The sequence below is a fragment of the Gobio gobio genome, assembly GCF_949357685.1.
Source record: "Gobio gobio genome assembly, chromosome: 14".
In the NCBI taxonomy this organism is placed as follows: domain Eukaryota; kingdom Metazoa; phylum Chordata; class Actinopteri; order Cypriniformes; family Gobionidae; genus Gobio; species Gobio gobio.
Genome location: NC_137107.1, coordinates 28,696,139 through 28,718,252, shown reverse-complemented (window position 1 = coordinate 28,718,252; position 22,114 = coordinate 28,696,139). Strand labels below are relative to the sequence as shown.

General features: G+C 38.1%; 1 protein-coding gene across 2 annotated transcripts in view; it reads left to right on the top strand.

The window, feature by feature from the left end:
- The first annotated feature begins 590 nt into the window (after window positions 1–590).
- The window catches only part of arhgap42a (Rho GTPase activating protein 42a), a 33,183-nt gene continuing 11,659 nt past the window's right edge, over window positions 591–22,114 (top strand). The window contains exons 1-11 of one of the 2 annotated variants that reach the window (XM_079834942.1): window positions 605–988; window positions 1,897–1,992; window positions 4,407–4,468; window positions 15,285–15,356; window positions 17,983–18,084; window positions 18,204–18,314; window positions 18,586–18,690; window positions 20,504–20,633; window positions 20,880–20,980; window positions 21,062–21,171; window positions 21,309–21,368. In XM_079834942.1, coding sequence (XP_079691068.1) covers window positions 835–988; window positions 1,897–1,992; window positions 4,407–4,468; window positions 15,285–15,356; window positions 17,983–18,084; window positions 18,204–18,314; window positions 18,586–18,690; window positions 20,504–20,633; window positions 20,880–20,980; window positions 21,062–21,171; window positions 21,309–21,368 — 1,103 coding nt within the window. In that variant the 5' untranslated portion in view covers window positions 605–834. Of the gene's footprint in view, window positions 989–1,896; window positions 1,993–4,406; window positions 4,469–15,284; window positions 15,357–17,982; window positions 18,085–18,203; window positions 18,315–18,585; window positions 18,691–20,503; window positions 20,634–20,879; window positions 20,981–21,061; window positions 21,172–21,308; window positions 21,369–22,114 lie in introns of both variants that reach the window. The other variant, XM_079834943.1, reaches the window with a different exon arrangement.

Genomic DNA, 22,114 nt, shown 5'->3' with positions numbered 1-22,114 from the left:
TACTTAAAAATGATTAGGCTACCACAAGCCCACACTAAAAACATAAATGTGTGTGTGTGGTTCAGGTATTCCCTATGTTGTGGGGAATTTTAAATATTATTCATAGGGAATAATATAGGGATAGAATATACAGTATTAAAATATTAATGTCTATGGAAAGTCCCCACAAAACATGGAAACCACACACACACACACAGTTTTTTTTTTAAATGAAAAAATGCAGAAAGTTTTAAAATTTATTGGATAGGATACAATTTAAAAATATTATGTAGACTGGATGTCCCCATAAAACATGAAAACCCATGTTGTGTGGGTGTTAGTGACTCAAATATGTGGCCTACACATTTTGTGCAAACTTTCTGGTCCCTGCCATTAGTATCCTACATCAAGGATGTATTAAATTAAAGATGATTTCAGGATATTTCTAACATAAAAAAAAAATTCCAGCATAAAACCCTGCAAACGAACCCTTCATCTATTCGTACACAGAGACGTAGGCTACAACTTCAACAATCACCTCAGGAGGGTGTAGTAGGCTAGCCTACATACCAAACACAGCACAGCCTAATCATGTCCTCATGTTTTACTGTAGGTGAGCGGGATTAGACCAGTAGGAGTCACCGCTACACTCGCTTTCTCGCTCTGCTGAACCTCGGTGATTGAGCAGGGAAACAAAATGCCGGAAGTGGGGTTTCGGGATACGGTGTTTGGGGACTCGTAACCGTGGAAAGTTTACATTATTAAGAAATCGACTTTTCCCGAGGATTAAAGCTTTCCTGGTTGCTGGTGTTCGTCAGGTTTTGTTTCACTCTTTCATTCATCCCCACTTTTACAATGGGGCTCCCGGCGCTGGAATTCAGTGATTCTTTTCTGGACAGTCCCGACTTCAGAGAGCGACTCAAATGCCACGAAATTGAGCTGGATCGTACTAATAAATTCATTAAGGAACTAATCAAAGACGGAAATATGCTTATCAGCGCGCTTAAAAGTAAGTTACAGGTCGTCTGTCTTTTTAAAATGTAAGATAACCTATGATTAATGGAGATTTATAATCGCTCGAATTAGAAATATATCAGGATTCTCAGAATATATCCTCATAAAAATCCATATATGTATACATTTGCTGAGTTTTTTTGTTTGTGCAAATGTTCTTTTTTGTTGTTGTTATAATAGTTGTTGACTGTTAGTATTGCTTGTATTTATTTACTTTTATTATTTAATTACAAAAATATTGAGAAAGTGCAGTTCAGTCTTCCATATTAAGAAAGGACCAACCTAGTAGCTGACTTTTTGCCCTCTTGAATTCCGTCCTAGACATTTCAACTACTTGAAAATACAGCTTTGTAATGTAAAGGGTCTAAAAATTTCATCTAAGTGAGCTAATCATTTCAAGTGTCACTCATATTGAACAGTTTTAAGAAGTGAGCATGTACAGGGTTGGTGTATGCCATCATCAAATGCTTGTTTATTCAGCTGGGATCTGATATGATATCAGAAAGGAGATGAGTCTCTCTAGATGCTGTTATCAGCCACTTCACTAACATGGCTTCTCCTGCCTCCCTCTAGATGGATTTGCTTTGTACTAGTTTTAGTCTTTGAACTTTAGGTCCAGTCAGCATTGGTTATATCTTGTTATTTTCAACAATGTTCTCTTTCACAACTTTCTTCTTTATTCTCTGCCTCAAAGCAATCTGGCAGAAGGCTCATTCAGGCTCTTGGACCAAACAAAAGGCAGTGAATGTTTTCCCAAAAAAGTCCTTGAGCTTTGCAGTTTGCACTAATGCTTTGAATGAATAAGTATTTGTGATGTCATCTCCTTCCTGTTAGACTGAACAAATCAAAGTGAATATGCTCAAATGATAAGGAAGCTCCATAAAATAATTGTCTGTTCGACAGATCTTTCTGCTGCTGTGCAGAAATTTTCCCAGTCCCTTCAGGATTTCCAGTTTGAATGCATTGGAGATGCAGAGACAGATGATGAGATTAACATTGGTAAGTAGTTAGCAAATGATCAAAATTCAAACTTATGTGAATAATCGTATAATAATTTAAATTATATATTTAAAAAGAGTAGTTTACCCACAAATGAAAATTCTGTCATCATTTACTCACCTTAATGACTTTCTAGTCCAGTTTCTTTCATGCAATTCAAAAGGAGAAGTTTAGCAGAATGTCCGAGCTGCTCTCATCCATACAATGAAAGTGGATGGTGACCAGAGGTAGTCGAGCCCAAAAAAGATTATTTATACAATAAATAATCATACAATTAGTCCCTAAGACTTCTGAAACCATATGACAGCTTTGTGTGTGAAAAAGATTTAAGTCATTATTCACTAATAACCTTGGCTTATTGATAGCCGTGATCACCATTCACTGTCATTGTATTCAGCTATAAATAATTATTTTGTCTTTTCACAGAAGAAAGAAAGCCGTACAGGTTTGGAATGACATGAGGGTGTGTAAATAATGACAGAATATTCATTTGTTGTGTGAATTATCCCTTTAAGCTGTAAACAGTGATACAAGCAGTGAAACAATCTCTAAATGTTCATTAATCTATAAGCTTTTTATTCGCAGCTGTCGTCCTCAGTCACCCGCTAACAGTAACAAACAATGTCTAATAAAGCTGAGAACACTGCTGTAGTACCATAGTGCGAAACACAACAGTGATGGTTCTTTATTAGACTGAGACAATTGCTGCCTGGCAAAACCATGAACCCAAACAACTGTCTGCACGAAAGTTCAAGGAATCAGAATGTTCCTTTCTGGCTCTCCATTTTGGTCATAACATTGTTAGATGTTTAGACTGTTGAGACTGATAATTTGAAGTTTAAGCCTGCTTAATAATGGTATTTTAATGTTTAAATGTGTATAATTATTCATTTGATCCTCAAAATGTACAAAACCAATCCATTTGTTAGAGATACGGGATTGAACAGAAAATTAGCAGCCAGTAATAATTTCCTCTACCGTTCAAAAGTTTGGGGTTAGTAAGATGACCGATTTTTAAAAAAGAAATTCAGACTTTTATTCAGCAATGAAACAATAACTTGATCAAAAATGACAGCAAAGCCATCGTTTCTTTGTTCCAAAAGATTTCTATTTCAAATAAATGCTGTTCTTTTGAGCTTTCTATTTAACAATGAATCCTGAAAATAAATTGTATCACAGTTTCTACAAAAATATCTAGTAGTACAGCTGTTTTCAACAAGAAATGTTTCTTAAGCAACAAATCAACATGTTATTGAATGATTTCATGTGACACTGAAGATTGGATTAATGATGCTGAAAATTCAGTTTTGCCATCATAAGAATAAATTACATTTTGAAATAATTGAATTTATTTTTTTATGTCTGTTAAACTGTTTTTAAAAAAATAGAAAACTTTAAAAATATTGCTGTTTTTTTTTACTATTTTTTTTTATCAAATAAATTCAGCCTTGGTGAGCATGAGAGATGGCTTTCAAACAAAGTATTTAAAAAATCTTACGACCCCAAACTTTTGTGTTTGCGAAAAATCACAATGCCAGAAAGCGTAGAGGTTGTTCTAATGTGAAATGAATATCTCAACAGGATAGCTATTGTTTCATGGATGCCTGGCAAGGCCATTTAAGTGTATCTCATTGCATTTATTGTTCTCCTGCTATGCATCAAAGCAGATTTGTCTTGCTGTGACATGATTTTTAAGTGGCCGAGGGTGTGCTCCTATTTTAAAGTTGAAAGTAGTTCTTATCTGAGTTCTTAATTGGACATCTGTGGGAGTTAAAATCACAGAAGAATGACGAGGGGGACTGTGAGGTGGGACCTTGTCTTATCACCAAACAGAAAAATGCTGTATATCCCAGGACAGGAAGAGATGTGGCCAAAGTGTCCTTTGTTGAAAAAACAAACAAACAGAAGCACATACTCAGAATCATCATGTGCTTTTAGTAGTGACATAATATCAACAGTGGTTTATTTGAGATTTTCTCCCACATTTCTCAGGTGCTGATTTTAGCCTACATCTGGATTACATTTCAATTATCGCATCCTGTAAACATTAAAAGAAGGGATATTGGATCACTGGATAAAGGATCACTGTAAAACATGCAATTTGGCTTATGAAATTATTTATCTTCATTTTTTCTACAAGTGACCATGACAAACTCATAAAGGAAATATGCTTTATGTTACCCTCACATTTCTACATCTTGAACATGTGGTCTGCTGTTTCTTGAATACCCCTTTGTGCATTGATCAGTTGTGGGTGGCCATGGTATTTTTTTCTGCCTGGCTAATATTATATGCAGGTTTTCTGTATTTCCTTTATGCCAAAAGTTCAACGGGTAAAATCAGATGTGCTGATTGAGTAATTACAGATACAGATCGATGGATTCATGATTGGAATTCCTTCTCTCTTATCACAGCCCAGTCATTCAAGGAATTCTCCCAGCTACTGAACACAGTGGAGGAGGAAAGACGACGACTTGTAAGTCACTTTGTTTCTGTTCAAAAAGTTTGGGGTCAGTACGATTTTTTTTTTACCCTCCAAGGCTGCATTTATTTGATCACAAATACAGTAAAAACAGTAATATTTTGTGAATTTTTCAATCAAATATATTTTAAAATGTAATTTATTCTAATGATGGCAAAGCTGAATTTTCAGCGTCATTACTCCAGTCTTCAGTGTCACATGATCCTTCAGAAATAATTCTAATATGTTGATTTGCTGCTCAAGAAATATTTGTATTATTATCAATGTTGAAAACATTTGTGTTGTTTAAAGGGTTAGTTTGCCCAAAAATGAAAATTGTCATTAATTACCTAAAAGACCTTTGTTCATCTTCGGAACATGAAGTAAGATATTTTTGATGAAATCTGAAAAATAGCGACTTTATTCAACAATCTCTTATCTTCTGTGCCAGTCTCCTAAGCAATTCACGTAAGCACCACGACGCATGCATGTGATCGTGGGATCGTTCTCGGCCAATAGTGAGCCGGCGTTTTGCTGTAAAACCCACAAGTGTTGTACTTTGTGAATAGCCCAACAAAGTGAATAGCTTAAGAGAGTGACAGGGAAGGGAAGACATTGTTGAATAAAGTTGTTATTTTTGTTTGTTTTTTGCGCACAAAAAGTATTCTCGTCGCTTTATAACATTAAAGTTAAACCACTGGAGTCACATGGACTATTTTAAAGATGTTTACTCCCTTTATGTGCCTTGAAAGTTGAAATTACGTTGCAGTCTATGGGTTTGGAACGACATGAGGGCAGAATTTTCATTTTTGGGTGAACTAACCCTTTAATATTTTGAAGGACACCGTGATGCATTTTTCGGGATTCTTTGAAGAATAGAAAGTTCAAAAGAACAGCATTTATTTGAAACAGAAATCTTTTGTAACATTATAAATGTCACTTTTAATCAATTTAAGGCCCCCTTGCTGAATAAAATGAAAAATGTCTGATTTTGCTTTCCATGGAAGGAAGCAAAATCATACAATGGTGAGTGAATGATGACATCTTTTTCAGTTTTGAATGGTTATTGGGGTGTAATATCTCAGTGATGGCTGTAAACACACCACATGATGTGGTTTACTTCAAATTTACCACAGGCGTCGTAAATTGAAGTATCCATAGTAATTGTTTGCTTTTGTAGTGGTTGTCTCTTTATTGTCCCTTTTATGTGGTATTGTCCACACATGGTTAAAGCTCATAGCACACTTCTAGGCTAGTGGTTTAGCACCATAAGTGTGCGCTATTTTGAGTGAGTTTTTTTTGTTGATGAGCTTCCGCAGTTAATTCTGAGTGTTATGAGAAACAGGCCGTCTACCAAAAGATGCTTTCTCTTGGTCATGACCCTTCGTGGAGGGAAGGGAAATGGCTTAAATCAGCAAGTGCAGACGACAATGAAATATCACTCATAGCTTCTTTTTTGCCATCAACTACAGCTGCTAAAAGGTGCTTTTATGGGCATTATTCATAAGGCAACGTGCTGCCAAGGAATATTACTGCCGTTCACTGCTGCAGCTGGTGGATCATTAGTCATAGTACAGCAGTGAAAGACCTCACTGGGCAAACAATGCTCCTCTGTGCTTCACTGGTGACCCTACCCACATGTTAACTAACATGCAGCTTTGTTTGGGATTCATGGGACACTTTTCCATACATTGACTGGAGTTTCTTTTATTTCATAATATAGATTGAAGACACTATTATTCAAAGGTATGGGGTCAGATTTTTTTTACCAAGGCTGCATTTATTTGATCAAAAATACAGTAGAAACTGATTTATTGCGTAGTATTATTACAATTCAAAATAACTGTTTTATTTGAATATGTTTACAAAATGCAATTTTCCATTTGATGGCAAACCTGATTTTCAGCAGCCATTATTCTACTGTCACATGATCCTTTAGAAATCATTCTAATAAGCTGATTTAGAAACCTTTCTTATCAATGTTAAAAACATTTGCTTAATAGTTTTGTGGTAAACATGATGCATCTTTTTAGGTTAGTAGAGTTTTATTTTATTAGATGAATAGAAAGATTAAAACAGCATTTATTTGAAACATAAATCTTTTTGTAAATTTATAAATGTCCTTTCTCTAACTTTTGATCTATTTAACATGTAATTTCTGAATAAAAGTATTAAAACAATACTGACTCCAAACTTTTGAATGGTAGAGTACATATTTGTATCAATTGATAGCTGCAATCACCCATACTTGAAAGTGTTCAAGTGGTATGTATGAATTTTTATTTTCTTTCATATATCCTGATTTAATTGATTATCACTTTGTAGGACAGATTGTCTTCTGGCCAAATCTTAAACAAAAAAAAGTTTTCTAAATGGAAAGCCCAAGTTATTAGCTGTAAATGGTGTGACTGTAGGACAGCAGCCTCTATTGTAACAAAGACAAGCTTCTCTATTGTGTCTTCTGGGCTTGTTTCTGGATGTCTAATAAAAACGCTGAGGTCAAACCTTAGGTCATCCACTCATGACACAGTGTTGGCTCATACCTTTTGATGATTACTTTTCCAGTCTGTAGATCACAACATTGTTTTCTTTCTCAGTGAGAGACCCAAGTAATTCTCCCTTGCGCAATATGTCATGTTAGTGAGTCATTTCTGCTCTACATATTCATGTTCTCATGATTTCTGAATCTTAAAGATGCAGTGGCGTAACTTGATTTAAAATGTTCCCACCTGGAGTTGCCAATACAATGCTACACTATATTGCCAAAAGTTTTGGGACGCCTGCCTTTACATGTACATGAACCATTTTTAATCCGTAGGGTTTAATACGGAGTTGGCCAATTCTTTGCAGCTATAACAGCTTCAACTCTTCTGGTAAGGCTTTCCACAAGGTTTAGGAGTGTGTTTATGGGAATATTTGACCATTCTTCTAGAAGCGCATTTGTGAGGTCAGGCACTGATGTTGGATGAGAAGGTCTGGCTCGCAGTCTTCCACTCAAATTCATCCCAAAGGTTTTCTATCGGGTTGAGGTCAGGACTCTGCAGGCCAGTCAAGTTCCTCCACACCAAACTTGCTTATCCATGTCCTTATGGACCTTGTTTTGTGCACTGGTGCGCAGTCATGTTGGAACAGGAAGGGGCCATGCCCAAACTGTTCCCACAAAGTTGGGAGCATGAAATTATCCAAAATGTCTTGGTATACTGAAACATTAAGAGTTTCTTTCACTGGAACTAAAGGGCCAAGCCCAATCCCTGAAAAATAACCCCACACCATAATCCCCCCTCCAACAAACTTTTCACTTGGCACAATGCAGTCAGGCAAGTACTATTCTCCTGGCAACCGCCAAACCAAGACTCGTCCATCGGATTGCCAGACAGAGAAGCATGATTCGTCACTCCAGAGAACACGTCTCCACTGTTCTAGAGTCCAGTGGTGGCGTGCTTTACACCACTGCATTCAATGCTTTGCATTGCAATTGGTGATGTGAGGCTTGGATGCAGCTGCTCGGCCATAGAAAACCATTCCATGAAGCTCTCTACGCACTTTTCTTGAGCTAATCTTAAGGCCACACAAAGTTTGGAGGTCTGTAGCTGTAGCTATAAAAGTTGGCGACTTCTGCGCACTGTGCTTCAGCATGCACTGACCCTGCTCTGTGATTTTACGTGGTCTACCACTTTGTGGCTGAGTTGCTGTTGTTCCCAATTGCTTCCACTTTGTTATAATACCACTAACAGTTGACCGTAGGATATTTAGTAGTGAGTAAATTTCACGAATGGACTTATTACACAGGTGGCAACCTATTACGGTACCACACTTGAATTCACTGAGCTCCTGAGAGCGACCCATTCTTTCACCTGAGAGCCTATGTGCTTGATTTTTATACACCTTTGGCCATGGAAGTGATTGGAACACCTGAATTCAATTATTTGGAGGGGTGTCCCAATACTTTTGCCAATATAGTGTATATCAGATATGTATAATGACAATTGCCAAAATAAATTACAATAGTACACTGAGTTTAATGTATCGACATATAACTCATGTTTAATGTGATGGTTTCATTACATCTACTATAATACAATTGGAAAAGTGTGAATTTTCTTTTATCACAATGAACATATGACAGTTATATGACATATGACTGAATTTGAAATAATTTCAGTACTTTGGTTTGAGCAGATTTTATAACTTCTAAGATGAAGAACTGAATTTTTTATAAGAAATATTCCAGATTTATCCTTTTTTTTCTATAGGCTAATTGAAGTCTTTCCACATTCCTCTTGTTAGTGTTTTAATAATATATAGGCCTACCTTTAAAAGTGCAGTGCGTAGTATTTATGAGGATCTTTTGACAGAAATGCAATGTAATATACATAACTATGTTTTCAGTGGTGTATAAAGACCTTACATAATGTCCCCTTACAGTGAAGTCGCCATTTTGTGCCGCCATATTTCTACAGTTGCCCTAAACAGACAAACTGCTCTACAGAGTGCTAGCTACTCTCTGCTGTCTCAGACGACGACGTCTTTGTCCTGTGTCGGCCACCGTAGCTTCTCTATGTGCTTCGAAAGGGAGGGGTGAGTGGTCGGCAATTCGCAACCTCACCGCTAGATGCCACTAAAATGTACACAGTCTACTTTAAACCAAGAAACCCAGTTCATTAATGACATCATCTACCAGGAAGTGACATCATTGTCAGTTGTCAAACAACAGCACAAACATTATCTGATGTTTTGTGGTGTTATTTGGTTTCATTTATTCTACAATAGTCCATCCTGTTTGATAAAATGACAGAAATCTGTATTATCAAACCCAAAAGATGGCTAACTTTAGCTCTTTATGTCCATCCTGTTACGTGTCCCCTTAATTTTACATAGTTTATAATCAAGCTATAATTAAAAAATAAAAAGTTTTGAGCTTCAGCAGAGCATATTTCTGAAAATCTAATGTAACCTTTTATGGAAGTACTTGCTTAATTACAACACTAGCATGTTCATGCATCACAGAAATGACACTGAAAGTGGATTAAAATCAAAATGTGTCAATAGCCCAAGAAAGGCTATCAATTCTGACATGGGAATGCTTGATTCGCGCATAAATATGTTGCATTTGCCTGGAGAGCCCCAGTCGATCTGCGTTCAGGCTGCAGTTTTAGTCCCATCCATTGTTCGTCGGAGAAAGGAGAGTGGGTCAGTGGAGCTGTGTGAAGAGCCTCAGGGGAAGAATTACCCAGCAGCCTCCTACAGTTTCTTTACTTCCTGCAGACCGTGGCCGTGTTACGCTTCAGTCTCACAGGCTCCTGCGCTGGGCCTCTCAGAATGACAAACACCTCCGTCAAGCTGAGAAAGTCCCCGAGGGCCTTTTCATTCATAGACATACAATAACAGAGCCAAGGGGTGAATAACTCCCAGTAAATGCTTTGCCCTCCCACAGGGGTGCAGATGGGAAGTACTCTGTGTTACTGGAGCATAGTGGCGAGACGGTCAGATCCAGAGGCTGTGCCTCACGTAACGGTGAATCATCATGTAAACACAACTGTAGTATTTTATTGAACTTCTGCCATTGTGTTCTGCCAGATTAACAGACAGTCTCATATCCACTGGTACTTTCATCTTGGGCGCACTGCCAGCATGCTCCGCTTTAAGTGGGAGGCATTTTCCCACATGATGGATCGGACTGATGTAAGAAGTGAGTTCCCTTTCTGGCTAAAAAGGGCCATGGGAAGTTTTGACGGGAGAAACTCTTGAGCAAACAGAGTGACTGTCTGCACCCAGTGGAGCATTCGGCACTCTGCTATATCTGAAGTGCTGAAAGGCCCCTTGCTTTAATGAGTTGAGTGCTTATTGTTAAAGTTCAAGTCCAAGTGAGCTTTTTTGACATTCCGCTATATGTGGAGACTTAAAAAGGAAAGCCATGTCACGGTGCTGTGCATGTAAAAATATATGAACATACATAAAAAAAAACATAACCTATAGAACCTGTAGCTAACCTAAACTGATCAGACATAACATTATGACCAAGGTGGCCTAATATTGTGTTGGTCCTGAAAGGCTGAGAAAACTTACATAACGCCAAGTTGTCTGGTGGAAAACAATTACTCACTGAGAGGACACTTTTTTCGCAGCCGACGTCCCACTGAGTGAATCAACTGAGAATGGGCTTCATTTGCATGTATTTACCTTGCCCCAAATATCCCCCATCTTACTCCACTTCATGTTGAGAGATCACTTAGAATTCACCCAAAATCTATTGGATTTAATGTCAAATTGTCACTATACTGTATTATATGTGTTTGATATCATTTGAAATGTCTCAGTGCGAATGGTACAAAAATCTCATCCCCACAAAAATATACAAGAAGTTAATAAGAGTGTTTTGAGCTTAGAGATATTTTACCCATGACGGTGGGTGTGGCTTTTGGAGCCATTTGGTATCTTCTTCCAATCCAGACAAATGGGATCTCAATTCCATTTAAATTCCCTTTGTTATCATGTATTTCCATTTGAAAAAGGTTTCGGTCTGGTCTGAATGGACTCCACTAGATCCCTGAAGGTGTGCTGTGGTATCTGGCACCTAGATGTTAGCAGCAGATCCTTTAAGTCCTGTAAGTTGCAAGGTGGGGCCTCCATGGATGGCACTTGTTTGTTCAGTACATCCCACAGGTGCTCGATTGGATTGAGATCTGGGAAATTTGGAGGCCAAGCCAACACCTCAAATGCGTTGTTGTGCTCCTCAAACCATTCCTGAACGATTTTTGCATTGTGACAGGGTGCATTATCCTGCTGAAAGCCACCAGGGAAAGGGTGTAAATGGTCTGCAACAATGCTTAGGTAGGTGGTACGTGTCAAAGTAACATCCACATGGATGGCAGGACCCAAGGTTTCCCAGCAGAACATTGCCCAAAGCATCACACTGCCTCCGCCGGCTTGCCTTCTTCCCACAGTGCATCCTGGTGCCAAGTGTTCCCCAGGTAAGCGATGCACACGCACCCGGCCATCAGTGTGATGTCAAAGAAAACTTGATTCATCAGACCAGGCCATCTTCTTCCATTGCTCCGTGGTCCAGTTCTGATGCTCACATGCTCACTGTTGCCGCTTTCGGCAGTGTGGACAGGGATCAGCATGGGCTCCCTGACTGGTCTGCGGCTATGCAGCCCCATACGCAACAAACTGTGATGCACTGTGTATTCTGACACCTTTCTATCAGAACCAGCATTAACTTCTTGAGCAATTTGAGCTGATGTGACCAAAATGCAGAGACCCAAAACAGGAACACCTCACATTAAACTAGGAAATGTCTTCAGAACACTTAATATAGTGCACGAAGAAGAGTTGATTATGATTTATAATGTTGTTGTGCCTTTTGTGGAGCACTGGGGCTTAAAGGTCCCATGGCATGAAATTTTCATTTTATGAGGTTTTTCAACATTAATATGAGTTCCCCTAGCCTGAATATTGTCCCCAAGTGGATAGAAATGTTGATCGGTGTAAAACCGAGTTGTGGCTGTCTTTCTCTGCCTTTGAGAAAATGACAGGCCAGACGAGCCAATCCTGAAGTCTCCTGGTTTGACGTCCAAGCAGGCACGGTTACCTCCCTTTCCTCCGCCCAGAGAATCTGGCACGCCCATGCAAACGCTCGTCGAGAGATCATTGCATCATTGCTTGTGAACGAGTGAACGCTGGCAGTTTCTCAGTGTTTGGATGTACAAATGAAAACAGAAGTCTTTTTTCAGTTCCTTCTGATCTGTGATCAGTGATTTCTGATGTGTAGCTAATTATTTATTATTCGTGCACACAATGCGGCTTCTCTCTCTCCAGACAGAACGGTGTTTTCGTGTTTTATATCTTGTGAGTCAGTGTTTTTGTACGTCCTCGTCGCGTCTATCGGTTCTAAAATGTGCATACAGTCATGAGTTTCTGCTCAACATCAGCAGAGATAAACCTCACACACGCCGAAGCTCGGCCTTCAACATCCCCGACCCACAGTACTGCATCTGGCCCACAGCGGAGGCACCAAACGCGGCGTGAGATTAAGCAGAAGGGGGGTAAGCTTGAGCATATCCGGGCTAGCCAGCCTAGCCCCACAATAAACTGGATTACATCCGATTACTGCTGTTGTGTCTTTGTTTGCGCTGTGTACTCAACGCGCGTCACTGACGCTTTTATTTTATTTTAAAAATAATGCTATTATCAACACTTACTTTTAACTCGTTCATCTCGACAGCTGTAATGGTACTTTGCATGTGTTACAAAGTTGGTAGAATAATGATGAAGAGACGGACTCGGTGTGACTGTTTATTCAGAACTCTCAGATACAAACACAATAAACTCGCGCTGACTGACAGCGCTCTCATAACTCAGTAGTTACTATAAATAACTTTGTTAGCAATCGCTGAGCTCAGTCTCTGATACATTAGTGATGTCCGGTTCGCGAACGATCTTTCTTTTGAACCAGTTCTTTTTAGTGAACCGAATCAGTTCACCAAATCGGACTGAATCGTTCTAAACGGTTCGCGTCTCCAGTCAGCGCTGATCCATAATTTACTAAAGTTACTAACTTTCTGACATGAGTGACAGTCCCTCCGACTAGAAATAGACTAATAACCTAAAGTATATGCTGTAACTAAAACAGTTCAGACATGCTGAGAACTGATGTGAAGTGAACTCAGGTCCATCCGTCTCCCTGGCAGACTCGTGCCTGCTCGTGCCTCGATAAACCACGCCCCCTCCGCTCATATAAAATGCAAAGATGTCAGCCAATCACAACAGTGGGTGTTTTTACTGAAGTCTCACAGCAGACACGCCTCTTGAAGCAGGGCATTCAGCCACAGGGCAAACAGCAGTATAGAAAAAATGCCTTTTATTTCTAAATTATGACATTTTATGATGTAAAAGTCATACTAACAATATAAGTACAGCTCAGGAAACATTATAAAATAATAGAAAAATGCCATGCCATGGGACCTTTAACAATAACACAGAATAGTATACGCACAGTATCGGATTTGGATCGGTCCTGTCTTACCGATACCTGGTCCGGCAAATTAAGCCCGGATCGGAACCGATACTGAGTATCGGATCGGTGCATCCCGAGCTGTTTTATCATATTAGATACATTATTTGAGTGTGTTGAAAGCTATGTTATAATGCTACTGTGCGTTCGCTTGGCGGCTACTATGAGACACTTGTTGTTGCACACTGCAGTGAGCTAGATCAATATTAGGCATGGTAAAACATGGTACGCGCGGTAAATCATGTAAACAAGATATAAACAATAAGACTAACTGTGTTGAGCTAACAATGATTAGTTTTTGTCGATGTATGTAGCCAAACTGTTGCTCACCTTTCTAATAAAATACATCAAAACGTCTTTTGTGTTTCCATGGTTTCTACAAAATAAAACAGAAAATTGAGGGTAATGTGGGTATAATGTCATTTGATAAGTGACGCAGAGGCATGGTCTGTGTCCTGATTAAAATTGCTAATTTCTCTGGATTTAAACATTCTTGGAAACATTTGGGATACACAAGCCAACAAAATATATAACATTGTTCTAGTGGTTTTTGGATATTTTAATCTAAAAATCTTACATATTGTGCTTTTAAACATTTTTTGGAAATAGTTTTTCAAAACCATATGAAACCCATATGAATATAAAGAGCGTTCATGTTGAGATACTTTTTTGTAAGATACTCTTATTTGTCCCATGTGCAGCTCATCTGCCTAATGCTTATAAGCCTGTCGTGTATGTTTGTGTAAGATAAGCTTGTTTGACTTGCTTGGTGCATTGCAATAACAATATTATAACAAAAGTTTAGAAAGAAAGTTTAGTGTTTTATGTATAACATATACCGTAAACTAAACTGCAGTTTAGTATAAATATGCTGTTGGTTTACACTTTAGGGGAAAGATTCAGCTGTGCACCATGAGCCAAACAGGAAATGCACACATATCTTAAAATGAAGTTGTCACATATAACCTTTTAAAGCCTATAGCATACATCTGGATCCGCTTGGGAGTCTGTACATTTCTATTATTTGTAAGTGCAAATTCCATTAATGCTGGTGTGGGTGGAAGGAGCCTGTAGAGATGGATGGTCAGCTCTGCCGCTGGCTGAGCGCAGGCAAGCATGTGGAACTTATTTTGACCAATTCTCCAGCGAGACATGAAGTCCACCATGCTGTGCCTGGGAAAGTGTATAAAAGGAACTAGTGTATGTAATTGTGTGTTTTTCCAATCGGAGTGCCTACATGAAAATGGTACTAATTATAGCGCCGTTATTTTACAGTAAATAAAAGTAATTCCCTTGGATACTGTTCATGCACTGTTCGCCGGCTGTTAACTATTAGCAGAAACCGACTGATGTCGATGAGTTCACACATTGAGCACCACATTGTTGAATGTGGTTTTTACACTAGAAATTGTAAAATGGGTGAATTGTAAATACTTTCGCTACTTTGGTTTGAGCGGATGTCATAAAGGGAACAATAAGTGTAAGTGTTTCTTCAGTTTTCCTTTAATCGAAATAGTTCACACAATATCAAACGTTTTTTGTCAATATCACTTTCCATCCTTTTTCCATCTGCTCTTTTTAATTGGATATCCCTGTAGCTATTTTTTAATGCTTCTATTTGACCCATTTTAAACTTCGTACTAAGGAATGCAGGCCGAATGTAATGAAAGATCATTTTAGACCTTTTTAGAGAAATTTTCCTCACGGACTATTGATTATATTGTTATGTATAAAGGTTTTTGATGGATGATTCATTGGTATTGGTTTGTCATACGTGACTATTTGAAGATAGTTTTTTTTTTTCTTTCTTTTATTTAGATACAGAATGCTGATGACGTCTTGATCACACCACTGGAGAAGTTTCGCAAAGAGCAGATCGGAGCAGCCAAAGTAAGTTCTTAGACCCTATTGTGAGTTAATGCTCTACATGTCAGCGGAAAGTAATTTTTACCTAGGCTGCCTGCGACAGGATCCTATACGGTCAATATAGATCCGCGAAACCCTGCAGGAAGGGGGGAAATTACAAACACCTGTTGAAGACAAGAGCAGTCAAATTATAGCCAGATACTGTAATGCCACATTGACCAACATGAAATGGCCTGTGAGTGCTGCGCTAGAGGGCACGTTTATAACCAGACTCTAGTTAAAGCGTTACTCTTTCTTGGAGATTAGTTTCTTGTGCTGCATGGGAGCCCTGGTGATCTGTGAATGTGACCCCTCCAGTCGCATTAGAAGAGCTGGAGAGGTGCCTGTTGAGCTCAAAGATCCAGAGCCAAAACACTCCATGCCTTATTTGGGAGTTTTGGCCCGATGCTCTTCAGCAAGAGCTGCAAAGGAACTCGCTTAACTTAGACATTGAGACATGATGGAGGCCAAAGGGAATGGCAGTCCGGCTGTTCAACGTCCCACACATATCCAAAACATATCCAAAACACTCTTACACACAATCTATTTCCGACTTAATATAACTAAATATTAGGTCCGAATTGGAACGAAAATGCTGAAAGAAAGCGGTAAAAATAATATATAGATGTGTTCCAGATAATATATAAATGCAGCTTTAAGGGTCAAATCAGTGCAGATTTAAAGATGCACTATGTAACTTCATTGTGCTCAAAAATGTATAAAATGATTGAGTACTCTTAAATCTTAAAGCTGCATTTATTTGACTCAAAATATAGTAAGAACAGTAATATTGTATAATTTATTCCTGTCATGGCAAAACTGAATTTTCAGCATCATTACTGCAATCATCAGTGTCACATGATCCTTCATAAATCAGTCTAATAGACTGATTTGGTGCTCAAGAAAGATTTCTTACACTCATTTTTGATCGTTTTAATGTGTTCTTTTTTTTTTTATATTACCCCCAACTTATGAATGCTAGTGTACATTCATAAAAATATATTTCAAAATAAATATTTGGGAGAGAATAAAAAAAAAAACGTATAATTTTTTAAAAAATTTTCTTATCACCTATCATCAAAAAAAAGTTTGAGACCCTTGCTATACCTTTGCTAGCTACATTACTTTTAGAAGTGTTTCTTTAATGCAGAGTATTAAATATTATATATTTTTCTTGATAAGTGCCTGCATGTCTTTTAAAACCGTTGACCAGAAAGAAACACATTCCTAGAGAGAGTGATGTCATTGCTAGCCAGCAGATGGGCCTAGAAACTGGACTAAGCATTTCAAACATGACATTCCTCCAGTTTGTTGTTTGGCAAGTCCGATCTGTGGTTTAGATGGCGTGTCCATTAGAGGGTCATGGGAAAGGTTGGGCTGATGTCAAACAGGAAAAACAAACAGCTTCAAACTGGTTTCAGTTGCAGTCTCAAGAAAAAGATTCTCACTACTGGAGGTCTGTTGCGCATAAGCGATCCGTCCAGCGTAAATTGGTGCAGTCAGTGCGGGCACAGGAAGTGGGGGTCTTGTCTACTATAAACATCTTTACTCAGCCTTATTTAGAGCCATAGGATGTCCCATATAATTGGAAATATGCACAATGTTTGTTGTTGTTTTTATTTTTTATATCTGTGGTTACATGTCATCAGCTTTATCACACTCATCACTGATGGTACCTCAGTGACTATTGTGTACATGCTTCACATGTCCCGAAGTGGCACTTTACTCCCATTCAGCTAAGCTGTTGAGTCACTGATGAGCTATATCCACAGTAAATAGTTGTTCAACTTCATCATTTCTACTTAAAAATTATTCTGTTGAAAATATTTAATTCAAAAAAGTTGTTTGTTGTGCTTTAGTTGGTGGTGACTGTATGTTTTTCTAATTCTAATTCTAATTCATTTCTATTTATAAACCCACACTGAATCTGCACATTTTCCTTTTTATATTTCACAATGTTTGTTCTGACTTCAGATGTAAATATGTCAAATTTGGCTGGGTGGATTTAATATGGTAAATTGTTTGTGCGGAATTAGCGTACAAACACTTCTTCAGAAAGCTACACAGAACATTTTTTGATTATAATAAGTAAAGCAAAAACAATCATGCTAGTTGAAATAAGTAGAATTTTATTGAAATAATAAACAATATAATAAACAAATGTTTTTAATTTATGTAATACAAATAAAACAATTTTGAAACTAAATATATACAAATATATTATACAAGTTAAATATATATATATAAATAAACAAATAATGTGTAAAAAAAAATGTATAATTTCTTTATTTTATTATAAATGTATAATAAAATAAATAATGTCCAATTGAATTTGGTGGAAATCTGTAGTGTTTTCACCAGAATATTGTGCTGGTAGATTCAAATGTCAAATATGAGTCTGCCATCTACTGGTTACATTTCAGGAATTGTTTTTGCGCTATGAAATAAAAATAAACATATGAAAACTCTTCTAATGTTTTCATGAGACTCTTACATGGTGTTTGTTTACACGTCTAATGTTTTATATAACGTCTTATCTCTGCAAAAAACGTTTATCACCAAAATTACAGTACAGGAAATTCCAACTCGTGTCACCTTTTTTTTTTCGTAGGAAGGGAAGAAGAAATTTGACAAGGAGACAGAGAAATATTACACGGTTTTGGAGAAGCACTTAAGCCTGTCTTCCAGAAAGAAAGAGTCCCTTTTGCAGGAGGTAACTTGAATGTTCATATATTGCTATACAATATCCAGAGTACACAGTATATAACATCATTTTTGAACAATTTCCTTTACCCTCACCAAATGGTTTGATTGTAAGTGATTCTTTTATAGGCAGATACCCAGATAAATAAGGAAAGACAGGTCTTCTATGATGCCTCCCTGGAATATGTTTTCAAAATCCAAGAAGTGCAAGAGAGGAAAAAATTTGAGTTTGTTGAGCCGGTAAGATGGACCTATTTCCATTTCTGCAGCACTATGAACGCAACTTTTATTTGGGGAGATAAGAAATACAAACTAGACTTCCTCTTACCAAGAGAAAATTGCTATACTGCATTTAATCTAGTGGTACATCTTGTAACGTTAGCAGTGTTGTTTCTCTGGAACACATGCCTAGAGAAAGCCACATCCTGCACATCTATCAACCTATAAATGTGTAGATGAGTGTGATATTACTTTTATACAACTGTTCAAACTGCCTCTGTCTTTTTCACAGCTGCTGGCTTTCCTCCAGGGATTGTTCACCTTCTACCACGAGGGTTACGAACTGGCACACGAGTTTGAACCATACAAGCAACAGCTACAGTTCAACCTCCAGAATGTAAGACTTCAGATGACGTGGCCTGACATATAGGTCTGACAATGAGCCAACAAATAGTGCCTTTATGTAAACACATTGTGTTTATATAAAGGCCATTGTGTAGTGTTAAACATACTAGTTTCTATTTACACTAAGTGCAAATAGCCTGCATTGTTGGCAGAGGCTATTTACACTAACCCTGCCCACTGACGCTGGATTGTTAACAGTAGTAATAGTGTAGGGGTAAGGCACGTGGTATAATGTTTTGACGAGTTTGATCCACCTTTTGCCAAACTTACTCTACTCCTTTTTCAGATCTATTTTCAATAAAAATGAAGAAGATGTTTGAAAAGGGGAAATAAAGTGTCTAACGTGTGTTTAATAATAAAGTGTTTATTGGTTAGGGTGAGGGGTAGGTGTAGGGATTTTAATAGTTTAAAAAAATATAGGCTATATAAGTATAAATAGCATCTAACTACTATTTACACTTATTGCAAATAAAATACTGCAATTTTTACATAGTGTTAATAGAATCTATCGCTATTTTCAGTTAGTGTAAATATCATATATTGCTAATGCTGCGTTCACACCAAACGCGAATAGAGCGTCTGGCGCGAGTGATTTCAATGTTAAGTCAATGGAAAGGCACGTTGACGCGCGTCTGGAGGTCGAAACACGGTGCGAAGGACGCGAATCCGCCTCATTCGTGCATCCAGTTCGCGCAAATTGGACGCGAATTGAGCGTCTTGCGCGATACACGCAAGTGGTGCTTTTGTGCATTCACGCGTTTGAAGCGAATTCGCGTCTGGCGCCCGAGTTGAAAAATGTGAATTTAGGCGTCAATTCGCGCCACGTTAACCAATCAGGAGCCTGCTCGCTGCGGTCACGTGGTAAAGTGACGTGATGAGAAACCCTGCATAATTTAAAAATACCACTAATGTGTCACAAAATGTAGTTTTAAGACTTTTTCAGGTGAGAGTGTAGTTGTTTAAAGCTCAAATCTGTGGTTTATTTAAGAGAGCGCCTATTTACAAAAAAATTATCTTGTGTTTTTGGAGTTGTGAGATCCAGGCAATCACCGTGCAATCACCGCTCATTAACCCCGGCGAGAGCAGCCTTTCCTCGGCTAGTCCTTCTGACGTTTGCCGCTGGCTCTGATGTCCTGTAGTAGTGCATCTTGTGTAGATCTAACGGGCGATCTTTGGTGTCATGAATCTATAATTTGTTGTCTGCCAAATAGTTTTGACTGAGGGCAAAGAGAAGTTTCATAACTAATTTTTTAAGGATATTTAAATATACATGCAGTGAAGATAATGTAGGAGTTGCCTGGACCACATTTGTGTGGTTATTAATGTTTAATATAAATTTTTTATGAAAATGAAAAGAGGCAGAGTGGTGTTTTATGACATATTTCTCCTGGAGCGCCTTGAACTATTTAGCTTCAAACGCAAGATTTCTACGTGCGTCCAATTCGCCATGGCGAATGGATTCAAAATGTTCACGCGTCAAACTAGATGTGGTAGACGCGATTTTGACGCTCTATTCACGTTTGGTGTGAACGCAGCATTACAAAATGCTATTTTCACTGCGTGTAAATAGCATCTATTGCTATTTAAACTTAGTGTAAATAGCATCTATTGCTAATAAAATATGCTATTTTCACTTTGTGCAAATAGCCGCTACCATAATAAAATTGTTAATTGTGTGAATTAATCCTGTGATAATATATATATCTATCCCGTTTTTATTTATGCATATGGAAGGAACTGTACTTTGGATTACAGTGATGTCCCTATAGAACCAATACACTGTTGTTTTGATGTTCCCTCTGAAGACAAGGAATAATTTTGAGAGCACAAGACAGGAAGTGGAGAATTTGATGAGAAGGATAAGGTCTGCAGAGCAGGACTTTAAAGCTCCAGGACAGTGGACCATGGAGGGCTTCCTCTATGTGCAAGAGAAACGTGAGTATCCACCTGAGCATGTCCATGTCAGAGCAATCGAAAGTATAAAGGTTTTTTTTGTGCTTATTTTCTGTCTTTACTGTCACTTTAAATCAATATATTGTGGCCTTGCTGAATAAAAGTAATAATAAACATACTGACTGCACACTTTTGAACACCAGCGTAGATTTAGAATATTGATTTTCAAGTAGATTGTTAATATATATACATTCATGTGCACTAATGATCACCTGTCTTCTGATGAAGGACCCTTGGGGTGCACATGGAGTCGACATTACTGCACGTATGAGAAAGGGACCAAAATGTTTACGATGAGCAACTCTGAATTCAAGTCTGGAGGCAAACAGGTATTAAATGTTTATCATTTAAATGTTATTAGCTTAATTTTTCATTATTTTATTTAGATTTATTTTGTCTTCTATTGACAGAATGGACTGATCTTGAGCCCCCCTGAGATGTTTAAGCTGAAGTCCTGCATCAGACGGAGGACTGACTCTATTGACAAGCGATTCTGCTTTGACATTGAGGTGGTGGAAAGGTGTGTGGAAAGGCTGTAACAGTGAGAGAAATTTGAGAGCTGCAGGAGATTGGGTTGTGTTTAATGCTCTCTTTGCGGTCTGTCATTTTCAACACTCTCCTTCACTCGTCTCTTCTTTTCTCTCCTCATAACTGAAGAGGTTACCCCTGTGAAAGGCTTCTGTTCAGTTATCTGCAATGTTTCTATAAAGCCCATCGGTACGTTGCACTTTTTTCCTGAACTGCTGCTGTGTTCTATTAATATCAGCTCCCTTCCCCTAATGTGCTATATTTAAGGGAGTGTTCACACTTGAAAGGTTTGGCTTGATTAAAACAAACTGGTACGAATGCTCTATTAATGCAGCTCATTTGAATAAGTTTGAATGCTGCCATCCGAACCTTGGTGCGCACCAAACAAGCTGACCGAGACCCACATTTTCAGGGGGTCTGAAAATGTCTTTTCATGTGTCGGAACTGCTTCTTCTTGCAGAAGATCTTCATTTGTGTGCAATGGAGGAATTCCTGCCGCTGTTTCAACTCTTTTACACTCTACTTAAAGGGTTAGTTCACCCAAAAATGAAAATAATGTAATTTATTACTCACCCTCATGCCGTTCCACACCCCTAAGACCTCTGTTCATCTTCGGAACACAAATTAAGATATTTTTGTTAAAATCCGATGGCTCAGTAAGGCCTGCATAGCCAACAATGACATTTCCCCTCTCAAGATCCATTAATGTACTAAAAACATATTTAAATCAGTTCATGTGAGTACAGTGGTTCAATATTAATATTATAAAGCGACGAGAATATTTTTGGTTCGCCAAAAAAGCTAAATAATGCTGGCTATGCAGGCCTCACTGAGCCATCAGATTTCAACAAAAATATCTTAATTTGCGTTCCGAAGATTAACGAAGGTCTTACGGGTGTGGAACGGCATGAGGGTTAGTAATAAATTACATTATT